The 23,515-nt window shown below is 52.0% G+C and overlaps 7 protein-coding genes across 7 annotated transcripts; 2 read left to right on the top strand and 5 right to left on the bottom strand.

Annotated features, from left to right (window-relative positions):
• Positions 1-1,042: 1,042 nt before the first annotated feature.
• AYO21_08160 (hypothetical protein) lies at positions 1,043-2,862 on the top strand (the record flags this gene model as incomplete). Its single annotated transcript, XM_022658108.1, has 2 exons — positions 1,043-1,099; positions 1,213-2,862. 2 exons carry the CDS (start codon positions 1,043-1,045, stop codon positions 2,860-2,862), a joined length of 1,707 nt encoding a protein of 568 aa, XP_022509628.1.
• Positions 2,863-4,160: 1,298 nt separating this feature from the next.
• Positions 4,161-7,297, bottom strand: AYO21_08159 (hypothetical protein; the record flags this gene model as incomplete). Its single annotated transcript, XM_022658107.1, has 2 exons — positions 4,161-7,121; positions 7,190-7,297. 2 exons carry the CDS (start codon positions 7,295-7,297, stop codon positions 4,161-4,163), a joined length of 3,069 nt encoding a protein of 1,022 aa, XP_022509627.1.
• Positions 7,298-8,119: 822 nt separating this feature from the next.
• AYO21_08158 (hypothetical protein) lies at positions 8,120-12,782 on the top strand (the record flags this gene model as incomplete). The annotated part of the gene is made up of 2 exons (XM_022658106.1): positions 8,120-9,044; positions 9,208-12,782. 2 exons carry the CDS (start codon positions 8,120-8,122, stop codon positions 12,780-12,782), a joined length of 4,500 nt encoding a protein of 1,499 aa, XP_022509626.1.
• Positions 12,783-13,396: 614 nt separating this feature from the next.
• Positions 13,397-15,008, bottom strand: AYO21_08157 (hypothetical protein; the record flags this gene model as incomplete). Its single annotated transcript, XM_022658105.1, has 3 exons — positions 13,397-14,314; positions 14,396-14,652; positions 14,774-15,008. The coding sequence occupies 3 exons, from the start codon at positions 15,006-15,008 to the stop codon at positions 13,397-13,399; spliced, it is 1,410 nt and encodes a 469-aa protein (XP_022509625.1).
• Positions 15,009-15,905: 897 nt separating this feature from the next.
• AYO21_08156 (glucose-6-phosphate isomerase) lies at positions 15,906-17,621 on the bottom strand (the record flags this gene model as incomplete). The annotated part of the gene is made up of 2 exons (XM_022658104.1): positions 15,906-17,064; positions 17,122-17,621. 2 exons carry the CDS (start codon positions 17,619-17,621, stop codon positions 15,906-15,908), a joined length of 1,659 nt encoding a protein of 552 aa, XP_022509624.1.
• A 723-nt stretch (positions 17,622-18,344) lies between these two features.
• On the bottom strand, positions 18,345-19,181 carry AYO21_08155 (hypothetical protein; the record flags this gene model as incomplete). Its single annotated transcript, XM_022658103.1, has 2 exons — positions 18,345-18,871; positions 18,965-19,181. The coding sequence occupies 2 exons, from the start codon at positions 19,179-19,181 to the stop codon at positions 18,345-18,347; spliced, it is 744 nt and encodes a 247-aa protein (XP_022509623.1).
• Positions 19,182-20,448: 1,267 nt separating this feature from the next.
• AYO21_08154 (hypothetical protein) lies at positions 20,449-22,440 on the bottom strand (the record flags this gene model as incomplete). The annotated part of the gene is made up of 3 exons (XM_022658102.1): positions 20,449-21,988; positions 22,041-22,117; positions 22,168-22,440. The coding sequence occupies 3 exons, from the start codon at positions 22,438-22,440 to the stop codon at positions 20,449-20,451; spliced, it is 1,890 nt and encodes a 629-aa protein (XP_022509622.1).
• Positions 22,441-23,515: the final 1,075 nt, after the last annotated feature.

Below are 23,515 nucleotides of genomic sequence, written 5' to 3'. Positions count from 1 at the left end.
TCCCCTCTTCTTTTGGCCAACTTACGATGATGCCTCGGATAGTTTCCGACCTTGTCGATCGGCTATCTCTTATGCATGACGGTCTTGAGAGGATTATCGAAAAAAGTTATGCTGGTAACCAACAAAAGTGATTGGACTTCATTTTCAGATGTTGAGATTGTGGTTAAGGACAGGAGAGTCGAGATGTGAGTGAGCAGCCTCGACTATTCCCGAAACGGCAAGCCAAGTCTGGATCTCTCGGATCAATCTTGCAGCGAGTCTTGGCTTGCAGGGCTTGTCTATATTTGTTCTAGCGCCTCGGCATTTCGCCCAGCTCGGAATATCATTATTGCATCCCGAAAGGTCATCATCTTTTCTGATATCAAGTTCGGTGGTGACGGTAACATCAACTTAGCAAAGACTCAGCATCCCGCTTCCTTTCCGTCAAAGTCTTCTTAATCTGTCCGTCTGTCCCGGTATCGTTCTTACACAGCTAGATCGCGGCTTGAACGTGTCATATCCGGTTTGCGCATCTGCTCTGACCGAATCGTGGCGCAGGGGTTTCTTCAGAGTCAACCTAGCCTGAAACAATCACGTCTTGCGATCTGTGCTAGTGGAGCTGGGAACACTGCCGACCGTAATTATCCTTCGTATTTCGTACCGATAATCCAACCACGACGGCTTCCTCTCTCTCCAATGCATAATATTGTCAGCCACTGAATCCGCATCCGGCCTTCCACGCCAAGCAGATCAGGCCATCTCCCTCCAAAAAGCACTGCGTTCATCATCTGCAAGGCGAGAGAGTCAAATCGTCCCTACAGCACCAGCAGCCGCCGCTATTGGTCCAAGGTCTGTTCCGTCAAACTTGAAAAACGACATCGTTGTGGCTGGTGCTGCATTAAGCAATTGGCCCGCCAATTCCCAGAATTTTGTTGCCTAACGGCAACCATGTTTATATATTGGAGAAATAACAGAAACAACCGGAGATGGTTGCGATAGGGCCTGGCTCGACTACCCACCTCCGCTAAATGTTGATCTACTGCAATCCGCCACATCGTTAACAATGGTCTATCACGGGCCTAGTGCTGGCTGCAAGGCGTGTCGAACTCGCCGGGTCAAGGTAAGTCAGCGAATGTCCACTATCCCGATCATTAAATGGACCGATCTCGAAGGCTCATGATGCAGTGTGACCAAGGCAAACCATCATGCAATAACTGCACTAGACGACGCCAGACTTGTCCCGGTTATGCTGATGTCTTCGACGGGGCACATAGGAATCAAAATAAGGTTGTCATACGGAGAGTGGAAAAGCAGAATGCAGCAAAGGAGACAGATTCCTGCGCCAGCACTCCCAGCAGGGATGGTTCCCCAGACTTTACTGCAACTACACTATCAACAACGAGACTCCAGGGTCCGCTCCAATGGGTCATATATTCGGCGGCAACAGACGAGAGCCTGGAAGACCAGGCCGATCGCCAGCAGCCCGAGGAGGTGCGACCCTCCGAAATTGGCGACTCCGGACCCGGCAACACTCATCTCACAATTGCTGAGTCGATCAAGCCGGACCCTCAGAATGCCTCCATCAATTTCTTCTTTCGCTACTACACAGGCACCATCTATGACCCTCAGCTTCACAACTCCCTAGCTCTGATCTGGCAACCGATGTACCTAAGGTCTCCCGAGAACTCACCGTTGAGGCTTGCTACGGCAGCAGTGACGGTTAATGTTGCAATGATGTGGAATTTCAGAGGTTGCGACGCACGGCCAGCACGACAACTTTTCACCAAAGCCCTAGAAGCAACGAGGAAGGCTATTGGCCATCCAACGCAGAGCAGCATGGATGAGCTCCTCATGACGATATTAGTCTTTGACCTTTACGATTCTTTACTCCTGCACTACGTGCCTGGCCCTTCGACGTACGGTAAACACAAAAATGGAGCCCTGGCTTTACTTAAACACAGAGGCCGTGCCAATTATTTGACCAAAGTAAGCCAGGGCCTTACCAATGCAAGCAGGCACGCTGTTATCAACTATGCATTAACTCGACGCACGACGATACCCACAGAATCCGCCCAGCTTTTTGCGCACCCGTCAATTACAGACCCCCTTGCCTCACAACTCGATGTACTAGGGATGCAGACTGCCAATACACAAGCCCGTCTCTGGGCCCTAAGACGACAGAATAGCTCGACGCAGACTCCTGGACAGCGCCGGAAAGTCTTTGAAGAGATAATTGCCGAAGCAATTCGGATCGATGACCTGTTTATGGAGTGGAAACGAAACATTCCAAACCCCAACTGGTTGCCGCAATTCGTGTCCCGCGAGGATGTCGCCCCCTCGGTCATCAAAGCAGGCTTCTACGGCAACAGATGCGCTGTCTGGTCTGATCTAACCTTTGCACAGGTTTATAATCTACATACAACTCGACGTATCTATACGTTACAAATGATCCGGCAAGCCTTGGCCGATGAACCTGCTCTGCTCACAGATTCGAGATACCGCGCCATCCTTGCAAAGGCAAACTCGACCATACAGACCCTTATCGACCTTGTGCTGGAAACGATTCCCATTCATATCGGGGACACGCTTGTGCCAACGAACCCAATTCATTGTCAGGAGGTCTCGTATCCCTGTAAAACTACTCGGGACCCGCTCACCGGCGAAGCCACAAGCGTCCCGGATCTGGAACACAGTGACTTCCGGATGAGGGCAGCGGCAGGAGGGGGATGGATCATATTCCCGCATTTGCTCGAAGTATACCGCTTCGCCGAGCCCGAGGATGATGCCGAACCGGCTATACTGCGGCCAGGCCAGTTGGAGTGGATCAGAGCACAGATGAAACGCTTGCAGACAATCTTCTTGTTCTGCGACCCGGTCTGGTGAGTCCGTCTCCTGTCCATGATCGGACAGAGGTCCATTTCCCGATCACAAGGCTATTTGTAATTCTGACACATGACATGCATCTTCGCGGCACAGGTTCCAACGACCTCCGTCACAGGAAGCAAGCACAGTGACAAATCCGAGTTCCGAGACGTACTTGACATAGGCAAGCAACTTATGAGCCAACTTTGTCAAAAGAGGCCAGTGGCCAGTGACCCTACCCAAATCCACCCGCGGATGGTGGTCAATGAGAGCCGTGTCCATTGCAGCTTCATCCGGCTTTTGACGTTTTCCCTCGTCAAAAAGGGTCAGCCAGGTAATCAGCAGCCATAGGCAGGGTGCTTGGTAAGAGTTTTTATACTCTGACCGCTTTTCAGCCGGGTTTTGTATACCGTGGTATGAAACCGATCTGCGCATCTCAATAAACCCCTCCAGCCTATCGACCGGGCTACGCATACCACTTTCAACGACCGCGACCAGCCATTTCCGCAAATTGAAAAGACGCATCTCCCTGCGCTCGATACTCTGCCGTTCATGTGGAAATGTCCTATGGACAGCACGCACCGCGCGCCTTGGTTTGTTTTTTCCACTCTTATCCGTTCTTTTCTCCAAGGTCAGACGTCTCCTGTATGAGAGAGATCGGCGTCGGGGGTGTGTCGCGTGCGTCGCGGTCTGAATGAATGAAATGAGCGAAGTGGAGTGAAGTTGAGTGGGTATGCATGCAGAGACGATGGAAGCAATGGTTCACATCCACCTCACTTGATCTCCATACCTCAGATGGCAGGTCGGCTCCGGGACGAGGGCGGATGCATGTATATATGAAAGCTTCATATACAGACGCCTTGCCGGGATCGAAAGATATGGATGGACTCGTGGGTGTGTACCCTTACATCAGGAGATGCCGCATACATGGGAAAAGGACATCAGAGGCTGGACGTCTTGAAGAGTGAAGCGGAATCATAGTCAATGGAACAGTGAAATGGATGTGCGGATGTGCGGATGAATGGATGGAAGAGAAGAGAGGAGTGGACGAGCAGAGCCTATCTAGCTAGGTAGCTAGGTAGTTGGCCAGCTGGCCATTTTACATATATGCCTATCTATGTAGGTACATGACACGGCCAATGTCCTCCAAAGGTACACAATAGCTGGCTGGACATTATAATACCTCGTCACTAACACGTCGCATTTTCATGTACAGTACATACATACACTCTCGCAGTACTCGGGGTACTATTCTTCACGTGAAAAGAGTGTTCGAGGAGTATTATTCGTCCCACGTTGCTGTGGAGGGGGGTTTGTTTTTACCTCGCACTCCTCAAAAACTCAACCACCCCCCTCGTGTAGCCGACCAGCTCGCTCAGGCGTGTTTCCTCTTCGACCATCGCTTGTCTCCACTCGACGACTTTCTCCCTGATGTCGTCGACCTCGCTGACGAAGTCGCCGTGGACGCGTAGAAAGACGCTCATCCAGGTGTTGACCAGTTCAAAGGACTTTCTCTGGCGGAGCTGGTGGGTGAGGAAGTCAATAAAAAGAGGCATCTCGGGGAAGGTCAGGGAGCGGATTTCCAGGTCAGCAGCCGAGGGTGGTAGAGAAGACAGGTGAGCTGTCAGGGTAGATGGGTCGTGGAGAGGCGATGAAGAAAAGGTTTCGAGGAGCGAGGAGAGTTGTGGCGACTGTTGGGACAGTGCCTGGTTCGTGGACGCGAGGCGCGAGATGCGTGAGCGCTCGGAATCGTCGATGGCTTTGGCCGGGGTGGCCATGGACATCTCGTTTTCTGGCTTGCTGCCGTTGGTGAGGCTGGTAGATCCCAAGAAAAAGGGTGCCGCTTTGGGCTTCTCTGGCGGCTGGATAGGTTTATTTCTCGCACGGATGCTGTCGAGATTTAGTAGTGTTTGCCATCGTGATTGGGGTTGGAGCGACAGTGTTAGCAGTTGCTTGTCCAGCTGGTCTACCGCCGAAGAGTCGTCGAATCCGTCAACGACAGCTTCGTCCTCCGACATGTCATCTTCGATGGCAAGTTGAGTAGCAGCATTGAACGCGGCGGCCGTCTGGCTCAAGTCAATAACCCCACGAACATCGTCAATCTGCTTGGTGGATACGTGATTGAAGAGTGTCTTGTTTGTCCAGATGAATACCCCCGAACAGCCGGCATGAGTAGTGGCCAGAAACTCTCCGGTGCTCGAGAATGCCACGTTGGTACATGTTGCATCCGTCTTGAACGCGTCGATCAAGTGACCTGTAGCGATATCAAAGACACGAATAACTGAGTCCATTGAACAAGCTGTGATCCACCGCCCGTCGTGTGAGAAGCAATAGTCGTATATTTGACCAATGCAACCCCATAACTCGCGTACCACTCTATATGTTTCAATGTCAATTATGCGGATACACAAGTCGTCGCAGGATAGGGCCAGAAGGCCTGAGACAGGGTTGTATCGAATTGCAGTGGCCACTGCGGAGTCGAAGGTCCTTCGTTCCATGATTCTGCCGGATGAAAAATCCCAGAAAATGATTGTCCCGTCCAGGCTGGTGGTGACCATGGTCTGATTTAAATTGTCAACCACAATGCCCGTGATCGCGTCCCGATGACCACGAGGCGTAAGAACCTGAGTTGAGCTGGCTTGTTGTAATTTCAACTGCTTCAGCTGAGCAGGTGTGAGTCGAGGCGGGTATCGTTGGCGATGGGCGCCAGATTGCAAGTTGAACATATCGAGACTGCCCCCTGCTGACCCAACAATTGCGAATGTCCCACAAGCAGTGATGGCCACGCTGGTTACGGGCTTGTGGTCTCCCGTTTCCAGTGCCCATCTCCCTGCTTTCTTTCTTCCCCACGACCATGTTCTCGCGAATTTGTCATCAGCATGGGCCGTGATGACACTTTCCCAGCCAGTTGTACTGATTTCTTCTGCATTGACGTTCTTTGTGTTGGCCCAAATGGGGCCGCTGACCGTGCCCATTCCACCATCTCGATTCAGTGAACAGGCGATATCAATGATTGGTGGCGCTTTGAAATCCTCCACAGCTGAGGCGTCGTCGGCGAGGAGACCTGATTTGCGGGCCTTATGCTTGACAGCGCCTTGACTGAGTTCTGTGCTTTGGCCATCTTTGCGCAGACTGAATCCCCACAGACTTCGGTCTTGAGCCGCGGACATGAGCCATTTGCCGGCGGCATCTGAACCGTCTGAAGCTGCTGGTAGGAACATGAGCCTCGTGATAGACGCAGCATGTCCGCTCCTGGAATGGAGGAGACGTGGGACGGGTGAAAAGGGGTTCTGATCAAATACCCACGTTCTGAGAGCGTTGTCCAACCCAGAAGAGACCAAGACTGGTTGTCCGGCGAGGAATTCGACCTTGTTCACACCAGTTCCTTGTCCCAAGCTGGAAGTTTCATGGGCGCCTCGCACCACGCCAACAACCTTTCCACCACGATTGAGATCCCACAGAGTGATATCGCCGCTTTGAATGCTAGATGTGGCCATGATACCCTCCTTCCGGCCGTCGTCGCCTGCACCCATCCCGTCCGTCCGAAACGTGATTGAGGTAATGGGCTTCTTGTTGTTTGCCTGGCGCAGCTCCAATACTTGTTCATCGGCCTCAACATCCGTGATCTGGAGAGAGCCATCGGCATATGCAACTGCTAGCAAGCAAACTGCAGGGGCAGGGGCAAGTGCTGTAACACCACCGGAGCGAGAGGAGGGAGCGAGGATGGTGTGGACCAGCCTTCCTGTACTGACATTGTAGACCTCCACCGAGCCATGCTTTGTGCCTACAAGCACTTTATTCAATAGGGTTGGCAGAGTGCAGGCCTGACCTGTAAATGAACCACTTGACCGATTGTTGATTGAGGTTGAAGAGGAAAGGATAGAAGTATAGTGTTCCAATGAATCGCTACTCCAGACCTCGAGGCTCTCTGTGCCACAGCCAACAATCCATGATCCAAAGACGAGCAATTGCCGGATCTCTTGAGCGTGGGTGTCGTCAACGTCCAATTCTCCTATCAACTGCCCTCTCTTGAAAACCCAGACTCCTCGGGACTCGTTGGGCTGTGATCCACCCCAGGCGACAAAGACTCGGTCTCGGTAGGCATGGGTGGCAGTTATCGTGCCAGGACATTTCGGGCGAGTAAGGAATACGAGATTAAGGCCCCGTCGCAAGTCATATGTGTGTAACGTCTCGCCGACCGAGGTGGTGATCTGGAAGGTTGTCTTTCCTAGCGGAACAGAGGTGAAGGGAACCGAGGTTGGTGATACCAGTCCTAGAGTCTGTGAAAATAATGAGCAAGGCGGATCAAACCGCGAGGGTCAGGTGGAAGGTAGAAGATCCAACATACTCTGAAGGGTGCAAATAGTCTGGAGCTGGTAGGAGGAGGCTTTTCTTTGGTAGTGGTCAGCTCCCTCCGCTGTCTTTTGGCGAGGGGCAGCTCAATTGCTTCGTCCATGGGTAGAATTAGAGTACCCTGTACCTGCCTCGCCTGCAAGTATTCGTCGTGTAAGTCGCGGACTACGACATGGAGACTACATGGCACTCCGTACCGGTAAGTAAGTGAATGTTGATCAAATCTCTAAATTTTTTCCGCCAGACACTCACCGCCCGGCAGAAACCTCCACTGACGTGGACCTGTGGGGAGTTAACTAAAGTACTCGGTCTCGTCGGTACACGCCTGCGTCCACTCCTGGTTAGGTCCTCTGGTTGAGCGACTGCCCACTTCTAGGCGGCGCAGCAGCACTAATGCCCCTCACTTAGGTGCGCCTATTTGGTTAGCCCTGCTTGTTCTAGGCTCTGGCACCACTAAAGGCGACACACTGGTTAAGCACTGGCTGACGAACCCCCACTTACTCATCCTCTCGCACACAAATTTTCGCCTCATTGCGACTTCCATCCAACCATCTTCGTCAACATGGGCGCTGACACTTGCCTGCATTCTACGGAGCACAGACAAAGAACAGCTTGAAGATCTGATCTTCCCAATGAGAGTCGAGATCGATTTCTTGTCTATTTGTCCATTTGTCCATTTGTCCAAGACATGTATTAATCCACAATCCTTTCTCTATCGTGGCGCTTCGCCATTTCCAACATATATTCTTCAATATCGTCATTCTTTGAAACTCCACTCTTTTCGAGAAAAAGCTGGTCTCTTATCAAAAGTCTCAACCTTTTCTTCCCCACAGCTTCAGCTCGGATAAGTCGGGGCATTTTCCCTACTCCATCTAAAGGAAGAAGTTCTCGGCTATTTTACTGTCCTCCTACATCATCGATCCTCATGGAGATTTATTCTCCCCTCCGTCGAACTCCTACCAGCACCTCTGAAAACGACACTGACGATAACGCTGTTCTCACTGCTGTTCAGTCAACCAGCTCCTCTACTACATCTGCCCCTCGCCCTACCCAAAGATTAACTGGCCGCACCCCTTCAACCCATTCCTTATTGGCCGCGCACAGGAATCCCGATGTCCGCAAGGGTGCCCCTGCTGAGACTACAAAGGCCTCCGCTGGCCGCTCGAGCATAAGTATGCCGCCTCCGAACACCAAGCCTAGCGCTGATAGACGTCTATCGGCCTCTGTTTCTTCAATTCGCTCAGTGAGGAAGTCTGAGGAATGTGCTAGGAGCCCGCCGTCTTCTGTCAAATCTGTTAGAAGCATTGAAGGAGACAGGACATCCTACGGCAGCTCTCCAACGGCCCAGAACTCTACAACAGCCCATGATCCCACGATCGTTACAACCACATCTACTTCCATTGCTCCCGGTCTGCCTGTGCTATCCCCTCCAGCCTTCAATCCAAGCGTTCCTAATCCTTCAGATCTAGTCTCAAATACGTCATCTCAGATCGCCTCCCCAACGACATATGCTCCCAAAAGCGACATGGCTTTACCTGCTGCGACTAGCGGCCAATCTTCAGGAACCACTGGAATTGCCGGGAAGTCTGATGGTGCAGATACCGCATTCCCTGCTCGTCCGCCTCGGATACCCCATCCCCGTTCAGCTTCCGGTCGACGCTTGAGTACTGCGGGATCTTCCAGGAATGAGAGCATTAATTCCGAGAATAAAACGCCAGTAGGCAGAATTGGGGTTTGCGCTCTTGATGTCAAGGCCAGAAGTCGACCCAGTCGTCAAATCTTGACACGCCTTCAAGGAGAAGGGGAATTTGAAGTTATCGTCTTTGGTGATAAAGCAATTCTCGACGAGGGTAAGTCTTCCTACTTCTTTTCACCCTCTAGACGAGAGGCTGACTTTGATAGATGTTGAGAACTGGCCCATATGGTGAGTAGAGCAAACAACTGCCTGGTTCCCGTATCTGAATGTCGTTCTTCTAACGCAGTATAGCGACTATCTTATCTCTTTTTTCTCAGATGGCTTTCCTCTCGACAAGGCAATCGCATATGTCAAGCTACGGAAACCATTTGTCGTCAATGATCTGGCCATGCAAAAGGTCCTTTGGGACAGACGTTTGTGTCTCAAAATCCTGGACCAAATGCAGATTCCTACCCCAAAGAGGATAGAAGTCAACCGTGATGGTGGACCAAGGTTAGAGTCGCCGGAGCTTGCCCAGCATGTGAAAGCCATGTCGGGTGTGGTTCTAGAGGGTGCAGAGGATGGCACAGGAGGCGGCACTCCAACTACAAAATCCGTTGAACTGACGGAAGACGGAGACACTTTGGTTGTTGACGGGAAACCATTCAAAAAACCCTTTGTCGAGAAGCCTGTCAATGGAGAAGACCACAATGTTATCATCTATTTTCCCAAGAGCCAAGGTGGCGGCGCCCGACGACTTTTTCGCAAGATCGGCAACAAGTCTTCAGAGTATGACCCTGAATTGACCGTTCCAAGGTGCATCACGGAACCGAACAGCAGTTATATCTATGAGCAATTCTTGAAGACGGAAAATGCCGAAGACGTCAAAGCCTACACTGTAGGTCCCCATTATTGCCATGCCGAGACGAGGAAATCGCCAGTCGTGGATGGTTTGGTCCGACGTAATACACATGGCAAGGAGCTGAGATACGTCACGAAACTTAGCGATGCAGAGAAAGAGATGGCGGCCAAAGTGTCACGGGCTTTTGGGCAACGCATCTGCGGTTTTGACCTCTTGCGAACCGGGTCGGCGAGCTATATCATCGACGTCAATGGGTGGAGTTTTGTCAAAGATAACGAGGACTATTACAACGACTGCGCAAAGATCCTGAGAAATATCTTCTTGGCTGAGAAGTGGAAACGCGAGAATGCCCTTGGGGAAGAAGTGCAGGTCGAGAATGGAGGCGACGGTTCTCAGAGCCGCGTAGGCACAAGCCATTCAGCTCGATCGGCACTTAAGACGATCTTGAAGTCCCCCAGCATGACGAAGCTTTCTCAGCATCTGCCGCATTCGTCGAGACACCATCATCCGGTACATGCTGGTTCGCCCAAGACTTCTTCCTTAACCACGCCAATGAGTTCGCCACCAAGCATTGAGAAGATCACTCAGACTCTAGTTGTACCAACCGCGGGTGAAAAAGACAGCACTTCTCCATCACCTCTTCTTGCAGCCCCCGATGCTGCTGAGAGTGCTCCAGGTACCACGGCTCCTACCAAGGAAGAGGGGCCTGCAGCTCCTATGCCAAGTTCCAAGCATTCATGGAAGCTCAAGGGCGTGGTCTCGGTCATCAGGCATGCTGACCGGACTCCAAAGCAAAAACTAAAATTCACAGCTCACTCCCAGGTGTTTGCCGATCTGCTCAAGGGCCATCATGAGGAGGTGCTTCTGAAGGGTGAAGCTGCGCTGGCAAGCGTGCAGACGGCAATCAAGGTTGCGCTGAGAGACAAGCTTGAAGATCCAGATAAATTACGCAACTTGCAAAATGCATTATCCAAGAAAATACATCAACCGGGCACCAAGGTACAGATCAAACCAATGTTCCGCAAAAGGAAGCCAGAAGAGATGCATCCATCGTCGGATGCCGACACTCTTACCACTATAGAGGCTGACCACCAACTCCTCGAGGCAGTCAGCAATGAGGAGAGAAAAGGATCAGTGTCTAGCACAAAAGACTTGAGGCGAATGCAGACCAGGAGTGATTCAATGTCTGGTGCCACGTTTTCACGTTTCTCAGCTGCGGAGAATGATCTTGTTCTGGACAAGCTGCAACTGGTCATGAAATGGGGAGGGGAGCCTACGCATTCGGCTAGATACCAGGCGCAGGATCTCGGCACCAATATGAGGGACGACTTCAAATTACTAAACAAGGAAGTGGTCGATGATGTCCGGATCTTTACGAGCTCAGAGAAGCGTGTCAAGACGAGTGCTCAAATATGGGCCGCGGCATTCCTCGACCGCCAGGATCTGCCCGAAGATTTCATTCAAGTCAGGAAAGACCTCCTGGACGATTCCAATGCTGCCAAGGATGTGATGGACAAGGTCAAGAAGAAGCTTAAGCACCTCCTTCGCGAAGGAACTGTCCCGGACTCGTTTGCGTGGCCAAAAGACGTCGCAGAGCCATATGTTGTCATGCAAAATGTGGTTGACCTGCTCAAGTTCCATCGACAGGTGATGCGGCACAATTTTAAAAAGCTTTCGACCGGCGCTGTGGCTTCACTCAACGCAATAAGTGGCTCTGGAGACGGCAAAGACGGTAACGGGCACAACAAAGAGACGATCAGCGTTGCCTCGATTCAGTCTCGATGGTGCACTGGCGAAGATGCAGAACTGTTTCGAGAAAGATGGGAAAAGCTGTTCTCGGAATTCTGCGACACCGAAAAGGCAGATCCGAGCAAAATCTCTGAGTTGTATGACACGATGAAGTACGATGCCTTGCATAACAAACAATTTCTCGAGTGGGCATTCACTCCCAGTCAATCGCTCCTGGACGAAATGGCGAAAGACGAAAGTCTGTCGTCGAGGGCGTCCTTGGAAATCGACAGAGCAGAGGAAATTTCGCAAGCCACGAATGGCTCACGTCATGAGAACGATGTCTCGTCTAATGGTGGGACGCCTGAGGGCAGACAGAGTCTTGCTCAAAAGATTGGATTTAGAAGACAATCAGTCCTCAAACAACCACTCCCGGCGGCTCCTCTTATGTCGTGGGAACAGGGCGCTTCCTATTTCAAGTTATTCAGCGGATCTGGCGATGGTCGGCCGAAGCAAGATCAAAAGCTCGGTCGACTAAGAGAGCTATACCGATACAGCAAGATTTTGTTCGATTACATTGGCCCGCAGGAATACGGTATCAGTGATGAGGAGAAACTCGAGATTGGTCTTTTGACATCATTGCCCTTACTTCGTGAGATCGTTGACGATCTAGAAGAACTACAGGCAGCCGGTGACGCGAAGTCATTCATCTACTTCACCAAGGAATCACACATATACACTCTACTCAACTGCATCATGGAAGGCGGCATCCACACCAAGATCAAACGCTCCACCATCCCAGAACTTGATTACCTCTCCCAAATCTGTTTTGAACTATACGAAGCTAAAGACGCCGAGACAGCCGAATCTACCTACTCGATACGCATCACCATCTCCCCTGGCTGCCACACGATCGACCCTCTGGATGTCTCCCTGGACTCCAAGCACGCGATTGGAAGCGCTCCGCGGCGATCGCTGACAAACCATCAGGATTGGAAAGAGGTGATTTCTACCTTGAAAGCGAAGTTCAACACAGTGCAGCTGCCCAAGAGCTTTCTGGCGGTGAATGTGAGTGAGAAGCATGAAGAGGAGGCACAACGAAGGGCCAGCTTGTTGCAGAGCGAAGCAGCGAAGGAGAAGCATGGACGTAAAGAGGGAGAGGACAGCGAGGCTGGAGATGTATTTGAGAATGCCAATGTACAAGACAAAGAATTCTCACTGGAATCGACGCCGGGTATTCGGCAGTTCGTTCCTGTACAATTCCTGTCTGCAGAGGATAGGACTGACGCAAATGTACCTGCTGAAGAAGGAAGAGGCGCTTGAGTGGCCCGCGGTCTTGGATATTGCAGCCTACAGAACAGTCAACTCCAACGGCAACGACAACGACCAAGGAGACCGGAAAACGGCCCACTTCCGCCATGGCCAGGGTCATGGACAGAGAAACAGAAGATGGGCAGGCACAGTCGATCGCGGTATCATCCTGGTGGGCTTGTGTCACAACCCCGAGATTCAGAATATGAGATTAGATGTTAGAACTAGAGTAAACGCACTAGAGTCGATTGGTGTACAAATATCAAGAGCATTGAGGGTTCAGTGGAAACGTTTATTGCTGTCTGGAATAATTCCCAATAAGACGTTCATGGCGGAGCAGTCGGGGCAGGCAGGATTGTGTTATGTATCTCTGGATGTATTACCTGGAGAACGATGTCCCCGATGCGTCTACCCACGCTCTCGCTTTCTCGCTTCATGCTCGAAATCAGCTCCCCCATTCTCGTCCTGATACCAGATGCCAACCATATTGCTCCGATCTGAGTCCATCCGACCCCATTCCCCCATTCCCCTTGGCCCAGAATCTCCAAAGCGCCCGCCTGATGGAGGTCTAAGTTGGACAAAATGTTGTTTGCGAGCGAGGGTCTGTACGCATGTACTCTCGGACATCACGAATCCGGAATGCGCATTATCCAATGCACCAGCAACTCCCTCGCGGCCATGGCGTCCTCGTAGCTATCGTGGCCTTTTTGCGAACGGTGGCTCCGGGTCCGACTCTGGCTCTGGATTTGGCCTTGGGTTTGGGTTTGGCTACCAACCACTCCCGGCCGATCAAAGCTCAGGAGACGAGGACGCTTGACCTGCACGGCGATGCCCAGTTTCAGCCTACACAGGTTCTGCAGGCTGCGACCGCCCTCGGTCTTGACGCCCGTGTACCCCTCGAGGATGTGGGTGTCGATGACGAGCGGGTGGATCCAGCGCAGGGCCGAGAAGTCGTTGCAGCCGCCGTGCACGACGACGATGGTGTCGGGGCCGACTCTTCGGTGGTCTCCTCCTCTTCCTCCTCGGAAGAGGGCGTCGCGTGCGCGGTCGCGGCCGCCTAGGATCGCCGTGCCCGTTCGCACGGCCTCCCGCATATCCGCCGCGGTCACGCCAGAGAAGCGCGTGTTGTAGTGCGTCATAGCCACGGCGGGCGCGACGAGCTTGTCGATCAGCACGGCGCCGCTGAAGAAGTCTACCGCCGTCAACCGGATCAGCTCTGGATGCCCTGTCGCGGCGACACCCATTTCGCAGTCGAGAGCGATCGCTTCTAGATGACGAGGTTGGTTTGTTCTTTCTTGTTGTTGTTGTCCTCGACCTTGCCTGTGGCCGCGTCTTCGAGGTCCGCTGAGAGGAGAGCCATGGGCTCCACTTGCGCTGGCGCTGGCGCTGGCGTTGATGGCTGGATTCAGTTGCGCAGGATTCGGCGGTGTCGTATAGAACTGCCAGGACTTGTGGAGCAGAGGATCGTCTGGTTCGGGGAGAGTATGTTCACGAGCTTCAATGCACCCCCCGGTTGTGACGTGTTGGCCGCAACATGTAAAGGCCTAAAAAAAAAAAAGATTGTTGGTCAGAAGACATATGATGATATATGGATATGAGATAATTGGGTCGGTCTCGAGTTGTACCTTGTTCCTGACCCCACCCGTGTGATATGTGCATGATGGGGGAGGAGATTTCTTCTTGGGTTTCGCCGTGGATATGTTCGGAGTCTCGTCCTCGTTTTCGTCCATGGCTTCTTCTTCCTTGGTGTCGACAATGGCGGTTAGAGTCAGATCCAGATCCGTCTGTGTCTGTGTCTGTGTCTGTGTCTTCTTGTCCCCATTCACGACACCTGTGCTGGCTTTCGACTTTTGACGCTGTGGTCCAGGACGTGGTGCTCGTTCTGTCCCAAGTTTCTCAAAGTCAGCCCACGCCCTCGAGACGTCCCGTCCCGCCTTTGGGACCCCCTTTGCGCGGCTCAAAAAGAACCTCCGCGTCTCTAATCTCCGACTTCTCAGACTTACTTCCACACCGCAGGCATCTCGCCTTGGCCTCGATCTCAGCCGCATTGAGCGGTTTGGTCACGTAGCCCTCTCTTTCCAGCTCTTTCTGGCTGTGGCACAGTAGTCGGAGCTTCTCGAGGCAGGAGGGCGAGGGTGTGATCCGGGACCAAGCGATTTCGGAGGTGTTTGGCACTTTGGCCTCGTTCGCAGGCCATAGAGGATGAGGAGGAGGAGGAGCTGTCGGCGCAGTAGCCATGGGAAGCGTGGGCAAGGCTGACAAGTTCGCTTGACTTCTTTCTCTCTCTCTGAGTGATGAGGCTGGAGTACGGTGAGGGAGGAGGAAGAAGAATCAGATACAGAAGACGAGGCACAAGATCTGCTCACCTACAACTCACCCGCTCAGGATATGGAAAGCCGCGATCTGCTTCTCAGTTGTTATGTTTATATTTCTAACAACGGACTGCGGCTGAAGAGAGGGAGGGTGAAGGGCACGACGACAAAACCACCAGTGCCAGCCAAGTGTCTGTGAGAGTGACAGTCTCAGCCCAATAATGCTCTCTTCACTTCAACAGCAGTAAATAAGGCTCAGAAGCGACGAAGGTGGTAAGGCAGCATCAAGGTTGCCTTTTTCCACCCCCACTTGTTATCCTGCTGATGATGTGTCCATCTGCTAGGCTGGGGAAGGCATGTTCGAGTCCTGAATGGCTATTGTCTGTTCGAGTCAATAGGGCAAGACGAATCAGGGCCTGGTCTGTGGTTACACAGTTTGGTAAAGTTGCAGTAGCCTCGAGCCGGGACAAAAGACTTATCACATGTCGGTTAATGGAGGAACATGGCGGCTGGAAGAAGTTGGTTAGAGTGGTCTATCATAAGGCTGCTAGACAACGTCTCGCATTGACACGTTGGGTTTTGTCGTGAACTGTATTTGAATGCCTTTTCTCATATAGCGTGTCATACAGCCTTGAAATATTACGGCATATCGTGTCCTTCTTCGTCAGTGTCAATGGGTTGTTGATGTATAACACGACGGCGTCACCCTGTCAAATCGATAATGTCCCTGCAGAGAACCAGGAAAACATCCTGCATCATCACCTGGGTCATTCTTCCCGTTATCCATCAGGCATGTCCCGCTCACAACGCTTTGTTTTGATATTCATTTCAGCCCGTTCTTAGCCTTGAAAGCAGCAAGTAAGCCAGCCGTCGACGAGTCGTGGTCAGCTCCAGCGCCCTCAGTCTCAAGTTCCTTCTGAATCTTCTTTGCCAGGACCTTGCCCAACTCGACACCCCACTGGTCAAAGCTGTTAATGTTCCAGATCGCGCCCTCGGTGAAAACCATGTGCTCGTAGTAAGCGATCAAGGCACCGAGAGTACCAGGAGTGATCATCTCAGCGAGGATATTGGTAGTTGGACGATTGCCAAGGAAGGTCTTGTGCGAAACCAACTCATCGGGAGCACCTTCGGCCTTGACCTGGTCGGGTGTCTTGCCAATCATCAAAGCCTCAGCCTGAGCCAGGAAGTTCGACGCCAACATTCGCTGGTGGAGGCCTCCTTCCACTGGGTTGTGGGACCGGGCAGCAATGATGAAATCGGTGGGAATGAGTTTGGTGCCCTGGTGCAAAAGCTGGAAGAAGGAGTGCTGCGCATTCGTGGCTGGTTCGCCGAAAAAGATGGAGCCGGTTGTGTACTTGACGTAGTCACCACTCCGGGTGACAGCCTTGCCATTGGACTCCATGGTCAATTGTTGTAAATAGGCCGGGAAACGGTGCATGTACTGGTCAAACGGCGCGACCAGATGAGTCTGAGAGCCGAAGAAGTCGGAATACCACACACTCAGGAGACCTGCAATCACAGGGATGTTTTCGTGCAGAGGCGCAGTCTTGAAATGCTGGTCCATGGCATGGGCGCCAGCGAGGAATTGGTGGAAGTTGTCGTAGCCAATGTAGATGCAGACGGACAAACCAATAGCAGACCAAACAGAATATCTGCCACCAACCCAGCTCTCGAAACCGAACATGTTCTTGGTATCGATGCCGAATTTGCTGACCTCTTCAGCGTTGGTGGAGAGCGCCACGAAATGCTTAGCGATGTCCGACTCCTTTGCACTTTGCAAGAACCATTTCTTGGCTGTGTTGGCGTTGGTAGTGGTCTCCGCGGTCGTAAAGGTCTTGGAGGCGATGAGGAAAAGCGTGGTCTCAGGATCCGAGTCCCTGAGAGCCTCAGCAATGTGGGTGCCATCGATATTGGAAACGAAGTGGAGTTTCATGTTCCTGTCTCCGTACGGTTTCAGGGCCTCTGAGACCATGACGGGGCCACTGGGAAAATGTCAATTCCGCACAGACAACCTGCCACAGGGTGGACGAGAGACTTACAGATCGGAGCCACCAATACCGATATTGATGATGGTCGTGAGCTTCTTCCCGGTGTACCCAGTCCATGAGCCGCTGCGGATCTGCTCTGAAAACTCCTTCATATGGTCCAGGACAGAATTTGTCTCCTCGACGACGCTTTTTCCGTCCACTGCCATAGGCTGGTTGGAAACGTTTCGGAGGGCGACATGGTAAACAGCTCGCTTCTCGGTGAAGTTGATTTTCTCGCCAGCAAACATCTGGTCTCGCAATTCTTCAAGTTTGGCCTCCTTTGCAAGCTTTACAAGAAGGTCCAGAGTCTCTTCGGTCAAGAAGTTCTTGGAGAAGTCAAAGAGCAACTCAGTATTGTCTGCGGAGTTCTTGAAGACTCGCTTAAACTTTTCGAAGCGTTGAGGATCTTTTTCAAACTGTTCCTTGAGGACGATGTTGCGGCCCACCGCATTGTGGTGGTCAACCAGCGCTTGCCATGCGGAGAGGTCGGTAGCCTGCGCGAAACCAGGCATTTTGGTAGTGTAGGAGCAGAGTTGAGGGATTGCTTCTGTAGAGGGTTACTGTAAAGAGTCAGTCAATTGGCCCTGTAGCTGCGGGATGGTGAAAGAGAGGAATGACAAGAGCTTTGCTCTGATGCCAAAAAAAAAAACCAAAGCAGAAGGTGAGCGATAGCAACCGCGGGCTAGAGAAAGATGCTTTGTTCGGAGGGACTTACTCGGACACACAAGGCGAGGAATGGAAGCAGGAAAAGAGAAATCAATGAGCTGACTATGTAGTGTTGTGACTGAAGAGAAGTTCGACTCGAATTATCTGTACAGTTGGGGGATGTTTTGATGGAGGGGCAGTTTGCAAGCAAAATGTTTCAAGCAGCCAACTATGATGCAAGTGTGCTTCAGTGGCTGGATGAGGATGAGCTGATCAAATGCTGCCCCGCCGTGCCCGCCTTGGTTACTTTGGTTCCCTTGCACTCCCTGCTGTTCCGTACTGCACCAAGTCCTTGTCCAAGCCCTTGTCTGTAGCTCGAGTGCGTGGCACCAATGGCCATGTCAGCATCCGACCGATGAATAAGCCTTAACTCGCAATACCAAAATCAGGAAGCACCCACTACCAAATGGCGAGGTACGGGTTGGCTTTGTCAACAAAATAGGGAGACATATGCTGACATCAACCATATTCTATTATCCTTATGTTACTCCTATTCTTACACCCTCCCATCTAACACATAGAGTTGTGACCTAAACCAAGAGAGCAGCCATAAACACCAAGGAACCAAGTGCGAACAAAGATGTAGAAGATTGACCCTGTAGATCCGTGGCAGCGCCCGTGAATCCGTTGATAGGAGGGACAATGCTCTTCGTAGGGACCGTCGCGTTAGTAGGGATGGACACAGAAGTAGGACTGGTCGTGGATACATTTGTTACCGCGACGGTCGAAGTGGTCGTGTTCAAAGCCACTGTGGTGGAGTTACCAAACGGCGCCATTGTCGTGGTCAATGGTAGACCAGTCGTAGCGCCACTGAGAGAGCAAACATCGGCAGAAGAGGAAGTCATACTGACAGTCACGGTACTTGTGGTAGTCGAAGTGATGGTAGTGGTGTAACTTGTGGTCGATGTTGAGTCACTGGAGCTCGTCTCAGAGGAACTCGCAGGAGTCGTTGCAGCCGTGGTCGATGAGGTGGACACAATGTTCATCTTTGCACCGTGGTCTTTGTCGTCGTCATCGCAGTCTGCATCACGAAACGAGCCGTGCTTGAGATCGCAACCTGTGCCCATAGAAGAGCAGTTGGCGCTTGCAGGACAAGAATCTAGCTTGAATTAGCATACAATATAACTCATGCTAAGGGATGTGGACTTACATTGGTTTGAACAACAGACTTCGCCAGCAGATGGGTTATAGCAAGTATCCGGACCACATTGGACGTAATCAGCGCCACAACTAGCGCATCCGCCAGAATCTGAGGGCATGCAGGTGATACGACGAGGAAGGATCGGACGGTCTCCGGCGTAACTGGCAGAGCCTCGAGCGGCGATAGCCAAGCAGGCACCGATGATGAGAGGGATGTATGAGCGCATGTTTCGTTGAAGAGACCCGTTAAGTCGCTTGAGTTTTAGGAAATTTAGGAGAGTGTCTCGGGCAACAACCACTGTCAATAAACAGGCATAGAAACCAATGTCTCGGGGTCAAGGTCGGTGGGTGGAGAGGAAACAGGAGAATTTGGGTAGAGTCTGGACATCTTAAGGCGGTTGCAGGAATAGCAAGAAGACATCTTTGTGCCGAAAATGGAAACCAAATAAAGAGCCATTGCAAGCTGGACCCTAGAAGCCGTTTCTAGATTGCATGGTAGTACAAATAAAGAACAGACTGGGGAAACAAAACCACGAATCTTGTCAATTTCCGATACTCAGACCATTTTGCAAGGAGCGAATCCAAGGATATCGCGAACGATTCAAACATTGAACAAATCTCCCGATGTCGTGTAACATCATCGGTAAGAGCAGACATAGGTCTACTCACTCGATACATGTAGACATGTGTTCTAGAAGCTGAGACTAACACGAGAGTCAAGGGAGCACCATGAACAGGCAGCACAAAGAAAGATCAATGCCAAGAAACAAGTGCACGCTCTAGCTCCGAGATCATTGTCTGCTGAGATTAGAGGCAACGGCTGGCCTGTGTTTGCTTGCAGGCGAGTTGAGAACGGGTAAACATGGTCGGAGTTGAAGTTGAAGTTGGTTGAATATGGAGCAATGGAGGTAATTTTGGGAGCGGACCTACCCAAACAATGCAAATACGCCAAGCATTTTAGTTCTCCGCAAACGGTTTCGGCGCGCACAGGACAGAAATCAGTGACGTCAACACATCACAATTCTGCATCCACTTTCCTCACTTTCCCATGTGCCGACATCTCAGTCTCCAGAGAAATTATTGGCCAGAAATCGCGATTATGTTATGGAAAACACGTACGGGAGATGGATCTGATAGTGGTTTATGAGATGCCATTCCCCATGGATTGGGAGGACGTGGTATACATGCCATTCACAAGGGAGCTTTACACTGATACAATCGCATGGATATAGCGAGTTCGATCAATAGGAATATGGGCGCCTGAGGGTTTCCTCCCAACCTGCCCGTCCTCACCCATATAGACGTGGACGTGGACACGGCTGAACATAAACGGGCCTACTGCTCGTCGACGATTCTTCCACTTAACCCAATGTTATGCACATGTCCCTGATGATTCCCGTTTCAATTCGTGATTTAGCTTTTGTAACATGCAACTCCCAAGAAGACGCGAGAAGGGAGTAACTTCAAAGGCAAAAGACGTCTCTGCATAACTGTCTACTTGGACAACTTGTTCAGAGCGGCATAATCCCAATCCTCTTTGATCATATCCGCCGCCTTCTCCGCGAGCATGTAGACGCTGCTTGCGATATTGCCGCTGACATTGTTGGGGAAGACGCTCGCGTCGGCGACGCGCAGGTTCTGCACGCCTTTGACCCGGAGGCGCGAGTCGACCGTGTCGCCCATGGCGCACGAGCCGCAGCTGTGGTACTCGCCGAGGACGTATTCCCGGATGGCGGAGCGCCGGGACTGGGCTGTGTCGAGGGGGAACCTGTCCGGCTCGGGAGCGATGCGGTGGGAGATTTTGTCCTTGAGGGGCGCGGACGAGGCCGTCTTGTCCACGAATTTCAGGCCTGCGGCCAGCACGGCAACGTCGGCTTCGTGGCCCAGGTAGTTGGGATTGATTTCGGGGGCAATGGCCGGGTCGGCGGATTTAATGTGGATGTAGCCCCGGGCGACGGGGTACTGCAGACAAACGGCCAGGGTGACGCCGTCCTTGGCCCCTTCGGGTGGTGGAGGGAACAGGGTGCTCTGGTCACGGGGTCCTTCGGCGAGATTGCCCGTGACGGCAATGAAGACCAGTTGCAGGTTCGCCGACTTGTTGTTCTTGAGGTGCGAGATGACTTGGTCCCATTGTTTCCGCTGGAACGACGTCGCCTTCGCCTTGGCGCTTTCGATCGATTTGACGACCTCCTCCAGCTCGCCGTCCTCCAGGAACAAGGTGCAGGGGAAGAAGCCCTGTGTGGATTGGATCGCGGTCAAGGGTCCTCCCTTTTCTTCAGCCAGAGCCTTTTGCGCCGCCTCCATGACTTCGGGCTTGTAGATCGAGTCACCGGACATTTGGCCATCGGCAAGTTGATAGACTGCAGCAGTAGCGACGTGGTCCTGGTAGTTTTCGCCGACAGAGGGCAGGGCGACCAGACATTGGACGCCAGCGGCTCTGAGAATATCCGGATTGCCAATGCCAGACATCTCAAGAATCTGAGGAGAGTTGATGGTTCCACCACAAACAATAACTTCTCGTTTGGCCTTGACGGTATATCTCTGTCCACTGTGGACGAATTCCACACCAGTGGCTCTCTTATTTTCGAGGATAACTCGAGCCACAAGCGCCTCGGTTACGACCTTGAGGTTGGGTCGATGTTCGTTGGGCTGGAAGTATCCTCTAGCAGCGTAACTGCGCATCCCCTTGTTGGGTCCTGTGCGTGCCACAGCACCCAGGGTGTTGAAGAACCCGATATGGTCTCCACTCCATGGATCGAGGGGCTTTTTGTCGAATCCGGTGACATGGTCTGCGGCCTTGATCACGTCGTCCTCAATGGGAAGCCTGAAGTCGTTGAAGCTAGTTCGCACAGGACCGCTGGTGCCATGGTTCTCTCCAACGAACGGCATGGTAGAACGGTCAGTTATTCGTTCATCGACAGGCTCCAGAGTTTGGTGCTTCCGCATGTATTGTTTCATCTGAGCCGACGACCACGATGGGTCATTCGCCAGTTCGGCCCAGTCATCGTAATCTTGGTCTGATCCGCGAACATACCTTTGTTGGTGTTAGGCGGCGGGGCTGTTCATCGCTAGAGCGTGAAACTCACATCATGTAGTTGATTGCGCTGGAACCACCTAGCGCTTTACCCCGAGGGACTTGATGGACTTTGTTCTTGTTGCCTGGCTGTCCAATATTTAGTTCAGGAGTATAGTATCAAGGGGTTTAGTCTTTACCTGAGGGATAGTTTCCCAAGCCCAATCGTATTCCTTGTTACCCAACATCTGTATGAACATGGCTGGGACATCAACGAGCGGGTCACCAAGGCGACTCTTCCCGGCTTCGATAACACCGACAGTGACATCTGGATTCTCTGTCAAGCGGGCAGCAATAACCAGTCCAGCTGTACCGCCACCACAGACGAGATAGTCGTACTCCCGCCCAACAAACTCATCGGCGGCAACGAGCGCCGACTTTTGTGTACCATCTGCCCCATTGGTGGTTGCCATATTTCCGAAGTCAAATGCGACGCAATCTTGAATCTGTAGTCGAGCTGACCGATGTATGAAGTAGATGGGCGTAGTTGAGACTTTGGAAAGGCTTACTTGGGGACAGGGTAGAAGTAACAGCTATATATACCTACCTCCATCTTCCTCTTACCTAAGAACATGCAGATGTCTCGTGTTCAGTATGAGCGACACTTCAAGCATTAGTCCAGAAGTGTGTGGCATTGTAGATGCACTAAAGAGGCTTTGTGTCGGTGCCGGTCGATTTGCGCCCAGTGGCAGGGATCTTCGAGAAGCAAGATACCAAGAGAGGGCAGTGCTCGAACAATCTTGTCATCCTGGGCTGGGGGTGAATGTTTGTGATATTTCTGTCGCTCAGAATCGGCCAGTAATACCAGGAGGGGAAAGGCTTGGGATGTTGTCCTTGGTCTAGATTTCCTTAACCCCTGTCAGTCTCGGATGTTTCCGATTCTCCTCCCCAGTCAGCTGAACCGTCTCGTAGCACAACAGCTTTGCAAGGAGAAGACATGCAACCAGATACGGAAGATGAGTTCCGCTGCCACTCACTGCAACTGTGCACAAGGTAAAGCGGCGAAGCATTCTTCACAGGGGATCCTGTGTCGCGAGTATCAGGCCAAACCTTGTCTCGTAATAGCTCGTCTCGGGCAAATGCGAGCAGGCCACCCTTTCTGGCATGAAGTATCTTGTACCCTCGGACGACATTATTGGTGGGTACTCGAAGTAACGGCCGCATTGCGTCGCCAAGATGTCTTCGTATCCCTCAGGCAAACCGCGGCCGCTGGCTGTGGGGGCGACATCATTTGCGGGGTCTAGTAGGTCACCCTTATGATTGATTCTATTGTCTGCTGTTGCTCGCGCATCCGAAGCCGATTGGTCTGACTGTATCGGTCAAGTGTTGGCCTTCTCTCGGTGTGGGTGAAGTCGAATGTACCTAGCGTTGTTGGACAAGGAGGAGCCTGGTCACTCGTACAAATGCTCAGTTATCGCAGTAATAACTCCTCGTCAATGGCACCACAATAGGATCCTGCCCCGTTCTCCTGATATCAGAAGAAATATT

This window comes from Fonsecaea monophora, assembly GCF_001642475.1.
Source record: "Fonsecaea monophora strain CBS 269.37 chromosome Unknown Scaff68, whole genome shotgun sequence".
NCBI lineage: Eukaryota > Fungi > Ascomycota > Eurotiomycetes > Chaetothyriales > Herpotrichiellaceae > Fonsecaea > Fonsecaea monophora.
This window is presented reverse-complemented; position numbering and strand designations above follow the sequence as displayed.